We start from the raw sequence: 12126 nt of genomic DNA on the forward strand, positions 1-12126 counted from the left end.
GGAAATGTTGGAGATGGGGGGCATTGAGTTTTAGAATTCAAGACTAGGGACCTGGTGGTAGGGCTGCAGTGGGTTAAGCGCACATACTTGAAGTTCAAGGATGGGTGTAAGGATCCCGTTTCCAGCCTCCAGATCTCCACCTGCAGAGGGGTTGCTTCACAGGAGGTGAAGCAGGTCTGTAGGTGTCTATCTTTCTCTCCCCTCTCTGTCTTCCCCTCCTCTCTTTATGTCTCTTTGTTCTATCCAACAACATCAGTGGCAACAATAACAACAACAATAATAACAATAACAGTGATAAACAACAAGGGCAACAAAAGGGAAAAAATAGCCTCCAGGAGCAGTGGATTCATGGAGCAGGCACCAAGCTCCAGCAATAACCTTGGAAGCAAAAAAAAAAAAAAAAAACCCAGAGAGGGAACTGAGCAGAAATGAGGGGGTAAGAATCTTGGGGATTTCTGAGCTCCCTAATTCCAGCAGGGGGGCTCTAGTGGTCTCAATGCTTAGCAAAGAGATTTTTTTAAAGACTGAAACTTAGGCTACTGAGGCTTGCAAGGTTATGCAGTAGTATAGTGTAAGACTTGCAAGCTTGCAAGTGTGAGGTCCAGAGTTTAAATTTCACCACTGTGTTATTCTCTCTCATTACATAGACTGATCTTTTTAAACATTTAAATCTATAGTGAAATTATATCACATATCTATTAGTTGCTTAAAACACGTAATTTTAACCAATTAACAAGTGGTTATACAAAAGACTTTCATGCCTGAGGCTCTAAGGTCCTAAATTCAATCCCTAGGACCAACATAAACCAGAATTGAGCTCTGGTCTGCATCTCTCGTTCTCTCTCTCTCTGTCTCATTCTTTTTTTTAAATATTTATTTTATTTATTTATTCCCTTTTGTTGCCCTTGTTGTTTTATTGTTGTAGTTATTATTGTTGTTGTCGTTGTTGGATAGGACAGAGAGAAATGGAGAGAGGAGGGGAAGACAGAGAGGAGGAGAGAAAGATAGACACCTGCAGACCTGCTTCACCGCCTGTGAAGCGACTCCCCTGCAGGTGGGGAGCTGGGGTTCGAACCGGGATCCTTATGCCGGTCCTTGTGCTTTGCGCCACCTGCGCTTAACCCGCTGCGCGACAGCGCGACTCCCCTCTGTCTCATTCTGTATCTTTCTCTATTTCGCATTAAAATATTTTCTTCTTTGAACTTATGCACATTTACTTGTATATTCTTCTCCTCAGTCTGTCTCTTTCTCATTGCCACCAGGATTATTGCTGGGGCTCAGTGCCTGTATGACAAATCATCACAAATCCACTGCTCCTGGTGGCCATTTTTTCTTTTCTTTTTCTTTTTTTATTTTCTATTATTTATTTATTTTAAATATTTTGTTTCATTTTATTTATTTATTCCCTTTTGTTGCCTTTGTTTTTTTTTATTGTTGTTATTGATGTTGTCCTCATTGGATAGGACAGAGAGAAGTGGAGAGAAAAGGGGAAGACAGAAGGGGGAGAGAAAGATAGACACCTGCAGACCTGCTTCACCACCTGTGAAGCAACTCCCCTGCAGATGAGGAGCCAGGGGCTCGAACCAGGATCCTTAGACCAGTCCTTGTGCTTTGTGCCATGTGCACTTAACCCGCTGCGCTACCTCCTGACTCCCTTATTTTCTATTTTTATTTGATAGGACAGAGATAAATTGAAAGGAGAGGGGTGCAGAGATAAAAAGATAGACAATTGCAGACCTGCTTTACCACTGTGAAGCATCCCCCCAGCTGGTGGGGAGTGGGGGCTTGAACCAGGGTCCTTGCACATGGTGATAAGTGCACGTAACTGGGCGCACCACTGCCTGACCCCCTCAGTGTCTTTTATTATTTTTAGTTTGATCTATTTTTCATTAGGCACTCTCTATTTCTGAGATGATTTTGTTTTGTTCTTGCTTGAATTCAATCAAGCACATCTTATTTGGTCTATTTCTGTTCTGACTCATTACATTTCTGATTCAAAAGAACTGTGTTTTCCCCCTTGTTTGCAAGTCCCTGTTTGATATTTAACTCATATCAGGCATTTTGCAAGACCTGTTTTTCCTTTTGCTTTATGATTATTTGCATGCGGGGTGGGTACTTCCATCACCTGAACAGTTTGGGTGATACTTGTTACCACCTTTCTTATTTTTAGTTTTTTAAAATGAATATTCACCATGAATTCACTTTGTGTGTGTTTTTCCCCCTTTCTTTTCAAACAGAGACAGAATTAGAGGAGGGAGGAAAGAGAGAGACACTCATAGCACTACTCATGAAGCTTCACCCCTGGCAGGTGAGGGCCACAGGCTTGACCCTGAGTCCTGCTTCATGGTAATGTGTCCACTGTACTGTGTGCTCCACCTCCCTCCACCTCCCCGTTTCTTAACTGTTCACTTTAAAATCCCTTGAATTGTGTTAGCCTTTTGATTTCAGATGTTTCTGCTTTAGGGTTGCTAGGGGCAGGGCTTACTTGATAGTGCTCTGATATAGTACTACCCTCTTCTATTCGTACAGTTCTTAAAGTAGACTACATAAAGCCTTTTATTTAGGGGCTAGGGTTTATATATTTGACTTGGCAATACTCTTGCTTATATGTTTCTTAATTTAAATTGTTTTGTTTCATGTTTTTATTTTTCTTTATCACCAGCTTCCAACAGACATCTTTCCCTCTCCAGTGTACCCCTTTTCCCTCAGACAGCGCAGTGTCTAAAATTTCCATTTCTGTTTTTTTCTTCCCTATTTGATGGTATGCTGATCAAGCAACCCTCAGACTTACTTGTAGCATTTATCAATATATGAACTGTCCCATTTTTGGACACCAGTGAAAACATCCTTAATTGCTTCTGCTGACTTAGGGTATTTTCCTACTCGTATGCAAACTTATCTGTAGTATTCTCTCTATTTTTTTTTTTTTTAGGTATGACTTACTTGTTCTTATTCATCTATTCTAGTTTTTGGAGGATGAGAAAGAGACATATATCTAGGACACTATTATTGTCATACAGCAAGCTAGAAGTTCAAAAAGCAATTACCTTATGTGTGAAAAAAAAACACTCAGAAATAAAAGCAACACAAATAAAAAATAATAATCATAAAAGGAAAATTTTAATAACTCAAATTTTAAGTGAAAAGTTTTTGTAATACAGGAGACAATTTTTCTAGATTAAATAGTAGATGAGGGTCAGGGAGATGGTATATTGGTTTATGCAACAGACTTTCATGCCTGAAGCTCTGAGGTCCCATAATCTCTAGCAACACTATAAGTCAGAACTGAGTAAAGTTCTTATATAAATAAGTACTTACATGCAGAACAATACATTTCACAAAGAAATGTTAAATAAGACTAGGTTTCTAGTACCAATCTTACTATATGCAGTACGTAGGTGACCAAAATTAATAATATATCTTAATTTTTTTTGTGGTGGCTCTTTGTAGCTTGCCAACTTTCAAGAAACTATTCTGAAAATGTTGGGATTTAACACAAAAACATCACACAAGGAAATCATTAATCACCTAAGGCTTATTATACAAGTTTATGAAGATTCTAACAAGTCAAAGACTGGTCAGGCTGGACAGGATAATGAATAAAAAATTCAACATCTTCCATGCTGTCAGCAAGAACATTAACAGATATGGGACATTTCCTGTAGCATCTTGATTATGGTTACATTATGAATAAAATACATTGAAAAATGTCCTCTTTATCTCCTCTATCTTTTTGTTTTTGGCACTCAATATTTCTTTGTCATAACCTTTATATATATTTTTTTCCCAAAATCAATATCTTATTGAAGGAATGTTGATTTACAGAACTGTTACTACTGTAAGGGTACATTTCCAAGAGAGTTGTCAGTATATTTCATTCTACATCAGATGGTGATCTTGGTTTCACCATAGGGACTTAGAGCTTTGTCATAATCTTGTTATATACATTTATTTATTGTCTAGTTACTTATATATATGGTAAATAGATTTGGAGAAATCAAATTGTACATAGATGTGTTATTCAAAGGGCAACTATAATATCTTAAATGTATTCATTACAGGCCTGGCAAAATAGCTTACTTATATAGTATTCTGTTTTGCCATGTACATAACCCAGGTTCAAGCCTGGTCTTCACTGCATTGAAGGAAGCTTTTTGTGTGTGTGTGTGTGTGTGTTTTTCTTTGATTCTTTTTTTTTTTTTTGACTGATTTTTTTTTATTGGGGAATTAATGTTTTACATTCAACAGTAAGTACAATAGTTTGTACATGCATAACATTCCCCAGTTTCCCATATAACAATACAACCCCCACTAGGTCCTCTGAAGAAGGAAGCTTTGTTGCTGTGGTCTTTTTCACTTTGTCTCTACAAAAAAAAAAAGTTAAAGTAAATAAGATGTATTCATTACTAACTGTATTTTAAGATGGACTATTAATCAGAACTTGTAATATTCATTGGAATATTTACACCCAAGGCTAATCGCATAGAGTGAACAAACAGTACATTGGATATTTCCCCCTTACAAAATTAAATTCTGTAATTTGAATTTTGTAATTATTTTATTGAGAGAAGTTAAATGATTTACAGTACAATTGTTTACATATGGGTAAAATTTCTCACATTCCTGTGATAGGTGTCTGCAAAATATTCTCACCCCATATTCTGTAATTTGGATCTAATGTACTTGATTAGCAGAGTATGAGAATCAGACAAGAAATGTAGAGGAGAAAATGCATTAAGAATATAAGTGTGCAAGACTGTATTATGTTTTAATTTTCTTACTTAATAGCACCTGCCACTGTTATCCTGATAATAGAACATCTCTGAGTTAATAATAAACATTTTTAATAGTATAATTTCTAATTTGATTTGTTAATACATTATGTTGAGCAGGGCGCAGCTCAGTTCTAGATATTGATATTGCCCAGGATAGAAGTGGGAACCTCTTCCATGCAAGTCTTATCTGCTTCCACTGTGGTATCTTCCTAACCTTTTAATTTATTAAAACAGGAAACTACTCATCTTTCAAAGTAGTTTTAAGTTTATTGAAGACGTCCTCTGTACGGACAGGTCAGAATCTGGGTACGTATATGGATACTCCGCACTGGCAACTGCCACTTAAAAGGCCCTTCCTTGCTTCACAGGCGGTGAAGCAGGTCTGCAGGTGTCTATTTTTCTCTCCCCCTTTCTGTCTTCCCCTCCTCTCTCAATTTCTCTCTGTCCTATCTAACAATGATGACATCAATAATAATAATAATAACTACAACAATGAAAAACAACAAGGGCAACAAAAGGGAAAATAAATATAATTTTTTTTTTAAAAAAAAGGCCCTTCCATCAGGCTTAGAGAGGAATCTTTAGGGTGAAAGGAGTTAGAGCACATCGATCCTTGCAGAAGTATAATTTTAAAGGAAAATTATCTCGTATGTTCACTCAAGGAAAAATGACAACCAGTCACTTTCATATTTTTAAAAAATATATATATATTATTGTATAGAGACATTGACAGGAAAAGGGGAGATAGAGTCACCCTGCAGCACTGCTTCAATACTAATGAAGCTTCCCTTATGCTCTGAACCTAGGTCCTTGGCATGGTAATGTGTGCATCATGGTCCAGCCTCCCCCAGCACCCCCACCTCTATCACTTGCTTTCTAAATGTTCAAAGTCATGCTTCTCAAACTGTGCAGAGACACTGGTGCATGACAGGGTACTCAGCATGCCATGGACTTTTCCAGCATTAAAGTATCATTCTTCCCAATGATACTTGGTTACTAGGAAAATACTGCAAGTTTTAGCTCCAAGTAGTTTACAGTATCAACACTGGAGCACTCTTTATTCCTGTTTTAGTGCTGTGGGGTTGAAGCATGGATATTTTCAAAGCTACATAAATCTGTGAACTGATTAAAATTACTTTGGAAAAAACAGTTTTGAGTGGTCCGGGAGGTGGCGCAGTGGATAAAGCATCAGACTCTCAGGCATGAAGTCCTGAGTTCAATCCCCTGAGCACATGTACCAGAGTGATGTCTGGCTCTTTCTCTCTCCGCCTATGTTTCTCATTAATAAATAAAAAAATCTTTAAAAAAAAAAGTTTTGAACCCGAATCTTGAAGCTGCAAAGCTCTTGTTTTCGGGTGTGACAGGCTGACAATAATCTCCACCTGAGACCCCCTATAAGACTCTATACTCTGCCTAGTGTTCCCCCTGTCAAGAGTAACCATTACCACCACACCCTAGTCTGGAGCTCCCCTATAGGGCCCATACACTCAAATATGGTTACTTGATACTGGCGCAGCTGAGCCGCCTCTGCGAAATTCACCTTCAGGACTGCGTTGTGGTCACAGCACAACCTGTGGAGCGATTTCTTCTGCGGCTGCGCAGGACTCTTCACCCGGCCGGGCACCTACAACCTTAAAGAGAGAGTGTACTACTGCGCTTGCGCCCTCAGACCGCCGACCGTGGCTGCACCTGCGCGGTCTAGAAAGTCCTTTGCTGTAGAGTGAGGCTACGTGAAGGAGTCGGCGGTGACTGTCTCGCTGGGAAAGATGCCTGGTGCAAGTCCAGAAAGTGCCGTCGCGTACGGGTGGGGAAACCGCAGAAAAACTGTGGGGACTTCACGCCTCCCTTTGGGGTGCTCAACGGCAGGGGGTGGCCTGGCAGTTGCTCAGCCTGGTGCTGTGTCGCTTGCGAGTGAAGCCGGGACTTGAACCAGGGCCGCGTGCGTGGCAGGCTACCTCTGTAGCGAGCTTGTCCCCTGACCCCGTCGATGTATTTTTACGAGTTTGAGAAAACTTGATACTGTTTTCCTTAGAGACTGGGTCAGTTTATGTTAATGTTTTCAGCTGACAGCACAAATTTTAACTAGTCAACTAGCCAGAAGTTATAACCTAGTTATTCAGAAGATCTATGTGCTCTTATTCAGCTTCTAACTTTGCCCTAAGAAATGTGTATAGAAATGATCCACTGCAGCCTGTCCATGCAAGTAAAAAAACCACCCTTGTTTTTTTCCTTCCTTTCCTTGTCCTCTTTGTTTTCCTTCTCCCCCTCTCTCCTTTCTTCTCCCCCCCCCCAAAAAAAAAGCACTGCTCAACTTCAGTTTCAGTTATTATGGAGATTAAATTTGGGACCTCACTTTGTTCGCTTAACCGGGTGCGCCACCGCGCGACCTCCCCCTAGTCAACCTTTGGTAAAGTTTTTGGAGATTGTATAAAGTGGACTGGTGAAATAACCCACCGGGGTAGTGTGTCTGCGTCACCATTGGTGGGAACCTGAACCTGAACCCCCACCACAGTGGAGGAAGTTTTGGTGCTGAGGTCTCTCTCTTCCCTCTCTACATGTGTGTATCTCTGTTTCTATTTGAAAAGGCCTGAAGCCATAACGTCTCCTCCCCCACAACAGAAAATATACGTGCTGACATTATTACCACAGCTCTTGAAATTATGCTAAAGGATTTGAAACAATATTCCTCAACTTTCTCTCTGCCTATCTTTTTAAAAGTATTTATAGTTAGTTATTTATTCACTTTTGTTGCCCTTGTTGTTTTATTGCTGTAGTTATTGATGTCGTTGTTGTTGGATAGGACAGAAATGGAGAGAGGAGGGGAAGACAGAGAGGAGGAGATAAAGATAGACACCTGCAGACCTGCTTCACCATTTGTGAAGCGACTCCTCTACAGTTGGGGAGCTGGGGGATCGAACCGGGTCCTTAGGCTGATCCTTGTGTTTTGTGCCACATGCGCTTAACCCTCTGCGCTACTGCCCACCTCTCTTTTCTGCCTATCTTAATTCAGTAGTCAATGTTACTATCATGGCTATGCAAATATACAAGTGTGTGTGTGTTGGTACTTTTATAAAAGTTGGATTATCTAGTAAAAATATTATGCAACATTTCTCTTCTACTTGATAGCATCTCATGATTGTAAAAATATATACGTATTCCTTTATTAACTGCATACCGTTCTACAGTATGTTTTGCTACTAAGTTTATCACTAGGTCTGTGTGCCTACAAAACTCTTCTCTCTGTGAACTGTATGCAGATGCACACATTGCTATGTATGAGAATGCCGCGGACCACTCAGTGGATGAACAGCAGGAGGGTCAGGGGTCTTGAAGGCAACCTCCCAGGTGGGTCAGGAGTGGGCGAGGGAGAACAGATAGACACCACACTCTATTGGAGGGTGAATCTGGACTCGTTTTAATAGTGAAACTGCATTAGCTTTTATATTTTTTTCAGGTTACATTTAGGTTGTCTAAGCAACCAGCTCATAAAGAAGTAACAATAGTCTTGTGGCTTTGGCAGGCTACATGTTATTCCCCCATAACTGTAAAGAATGGGTACAATACTTTGTATCGTTTTGTTCCCAGGGGAGGTTGTACCCAGAATTGTTTTAGACTTTTGTTGAGGGCTATCTCTACCATTAATCTTCTATGGGGGCATATAGATCTTTGCCTAGTCGTGGACCACTGCTCATCTAGGTCTGGTATAGTTTAACTATTAATCTTTTTTTGTTTTAATACGTCAACTTGTACCTGGGAGGCCTCAATCTCTGTATTGTTTCTATGAGGGGCAAGTCATAACATGACTTGTTTTGTCTGTCTATGTTGACCCACCTTTTCCACTTTTATAATGTAACTTTTAAATATGCTCCTGTGTAAGGGAGAGGGGGTGCTTCTGACTCTATTTTCACCAGGCACTGCCAAAGCATTATTAATCAATTGTGACAGTATAATTGTTTGTAGCAATAACGGGGGAGAATGCGTCTACCCATTCCCGTCCTTCTGCCCAGCTTCTTTGAAGTCTGAATGCAGGTCCAGAGGAGATGACTTTGTCAGTCTCTCCGGTGGTCATGACGGGGCGGCGCATCTCCCTCTTTTTTATTTAGTTTAAAGCAGTGGAATTCGGTTTGGAGCTGTTTGATGGATCTGGAGAGGAGCTTGAAGAGGACTGGAAGAATAAGCAGAACAATTACTAGTACGAAAACAATGCCTCCCAGTGATATGAGAATATGTTGCCAATTAATAGGGTTGAGAAATGTCAAACCCTCTTTTAGAGATTGGGCAAATTTTCAAAAATCCGGGGTATCTAGGGAGGAAGCGCTTATGGCACTAATCTGGGCCTGAAGGGTATCAATGTCATGGGAAATATTATTGTGTTGTCAAATGCCCATAAGGTGGTTCCTAGTCCTATCTCAGGGAGTGGAGGAATTATAAGGCAAAGGAGTAACACATAGTGTTTTATAACTACTATGGCAGCGACCCCATATGGGGAGAAGATCATGAGCTTAATTTTTCTTGTATAATCATTATCAACAACGCCGGGTGATCTCAAGCCTCAGCTTCTCCATCTTTTTTGTCAATTTTTATAGGTCTCGGCATCTGTAGGCATTTTGTCTCTTTCTCCTCCGTTTGTTGGATGGACCTCTCTGGTGGCCAGCGGGCTTCATTATCTGTATGGGAGAAAACACAAACATGCCCTCGTCCCCATATGAGGACGGGATCTGGTCTTTTTAGGACCCTGACAGGGGGTCTTTTCATTTAACCAGTATATATCTACTGTTAGTTGTAGTTTCTCAGAACCCATCACTGGCAGATTTTTTCTGTGTGTCTAATTAAAATATTAATAGTAAAGAGTGTTCCACCAAGAATGCTGTGTGGAGTCTGTGGTCTTGTCTTTGAGGAGGACTCATCAGTAAAGACTATTAAGGCTGTTGGAATCAGCTGAGATTTTGTTATCTTTGGAAAAACATAAAAACATTGTTAAGTCACATAAACTGAAATTGGGCTACATACAGGGAATTTTTTATTTTAAGAAAGCTTTTTACCATATGAAAGGCTGATTCTTTATGTGAAGGCTTGTCATGGTTGTAGTCTTTTATTGTGACCAGCAAGACATACACAAAGCCAGGAAAAATATTAAAATTGATAATCTAATGACTTAGAATTTGTTTTAAATATATTTATATAATTTTAGAAGGCCTTTTTAACAATAAAATTATTATCATCTTTGTAGTATAATTTCTCACCAGGCACTGCCAAAGCATTATTAATCAATTGTGACAGTATAATTGTTTGTAGCAATAACGGGGGAGAATGCGTCGACCCATTCCCGTCCTTCTGCCCAGCTTCTTTGAAGTCTGAATGCAGGTCCAGAGGAGATGACTTTGTCAGTCTCTCTGGTGGTCATGACGGGGCGGCGCATGAGAACGCAAGTTAATGCCTTTGTTTCTACCTTTAGAGGGAAAGCTTGACAAGCCATGAAACAGTGCTGCAAGAATCTCTCCTTGTCTCTGCCTTTCCCCCTTCTTTCCATCTCTGTCTCTCACTGACAACAAAATCTCACCAGGGACAGAACCGTAGCAATAACTGGTGCCAAAAAAAAAAAAAAAGTAATTCTACTAGATAAAGAATGAGTGTTTATGTGGTGGGTGAGTTCATGCATTCTACTGAGTGAGCTATCTCCCACACCACCTCCATTCCCATATACCACCCCCCTTAGTCCATTCTTTTGGGGAATTATGGGTTGACCATCATGGCCTGGCTGTTATTTAAGGATCTTTGATGGCTAAGGATTGACATGTGCTTGAGTTGTTTGTGTTTCTCTGTCACCTAGCAGAGAGTTTGAAATCTTTGGGTACAACCTCTTCACAGGATCATACTGATTTCTGGTTCACACATATGTTAAAGAAGATGGGATGTTTAGGTTAATTTTTGTGACAGTTTATGATCCCTTTGACACTAGTGAAGTCTAATGACTTTTTTTTTTTTTTTTAAATTAATGAGAGTTACAGAAAGAAAGACCAGAACATGGGCATCTCTGGTTAATCTTGGTGCTGGGGATTGAATCTGGGATCTTGGAGCCTCAGACATGGAAATCTTTTGCATAGCTATTATGCTTTCTCCCCAGCTTGAGTTTAATTACCTTTAAAAATCAGTTATTATTAGTTATTTACATAATTAAAGATTTCAGGAGTATGTAATATCATCATATTTACCAACAAGTCATATGCTTCCCTCCTCTTCCTCCCCCCAACCGCCAATAGTCTTCACAAAGTCTAAGAAGAAATTGTTTGGTTATCTTTTATTTCAAGTTCATCTACTTTGGTTATCTTCATTCTCCATATGCATGAAACCACCCAGTAATTATCTGCCTGTTTTTTGTTTGTATGTTTTTTAAATATTTATTTATTATTTATTCCCTTTTGTTGCCCTTGTTTTATTGTTGTAGTTACTATTGTTGTCATTGTTGTTGGATAGGACAGAGAGAAATGGAGAAAGGAGGAGAAGAAAGAGAGGGGGAGAGAAAGACAGACACCTGCAGACCTGCTTCACTGCTTGTGAAGCGACTCCCCTGTAGGTGGGGAGCCGGGGGCTTGAACCAGGATCCTTATGCCAGTCCTTGCACTTTGCACCACATGCGCTTAACCCGCTGCGCCCAACTTCCTTGTTTGTATGTTTTTCCCAGAGCACTGATCAGCTCTGACGTATCGTAATATGGGGGACTGAACCTGGGACCTTTGACCCTTAGGCATGGAACTATTTTTGCATAATCACTATGTTATCTTCCCCATCTTTCATTTCTTTACTTATTTAATTTATCATAATCACTTCCAGCTCTATCCAGCTTGTCCCAATGATTTTGAGCAAATTTAGAAAATATATCAATTTAGCAAATCTATACACCACCATAGTTCAGTTTTGGAACACTTTAGTCACCCCTAAAGATTGCTCTTGCTCATATACATTTCATAGAAATTAATGACTATACTATATGGCCATTTATATCTGGGTACTCTTACGGTTATATTTTTGAGGTTAACTAATGTAGCATATACTGGCATTTTGTTATTTTTATTTCTTAATATTCTGTTGTGTGGATATACCATTTAAAATTAATATACTTTATTTTTAGGATAGGTTTAGACTTAGAGATTTAAATATAAAATACAGAGTTTAATTATATCTGCAAATCTCCCACTATTAACATTTTGCTTTAGTGTGGATCACTTATAACTGATGAATCAGTTTATATATACACTAATAACTAAATATCATAGTTTACACTAGGGTTTACTATGTTACACATTTTGAATTTTTTTTTTTTTGCCTCTAGTGTTATCACTGGAGCTGTCTG

The 12126-nt window shown here is 39.4% G+C and overlaps 1 protein-coding gene across 3 annotated transcripts in view; it reads left to right on the plus strand.

Annotated features, from left to right (window-relative positions):
* The window catches only part of LOC103121213 (coiled-coil domain-containing protein 170-like), a 31233-nt gene extending 27522 nt beyond the window's left edge, over nt 1-3711 (plus strand). For 2 of the 3 annotated variants that reach the window (XM_060174856.1, XM_060174857.1), the window contains exon 9: nt 3451-3711. In XM_060174856.1, the coding sequence (XP_060030839.1) occupies nt 3451-3603 (153 nt within the window). In that variant the 3' untranslated portion in view covers nt 3604-3711. Of the gene's footprint in view, nt 1-2237; nt 2309-3450 lie in introns of all 3 variants that reach the window. The other variant, XR_009545308.1, reaches the window with a different exon arrangement.
* The last annotated feature ends 8415 nt before the right edge of the window (nt 3712-12126 follow it).

Source organism: Erinaceus europaeus, chromosome 16 (genome assembly GCF_950295315.1).
Source record: "Erinaceus europaeus chromosome 16, mEriEur2.1, whole genome shotgun sequence".
NCBI lineage: Eukaryota > Metazoa > Chordata > Mammalia > Eulipotyphla > Erinaceidae > Erinaceus > Erinaceus europaeus.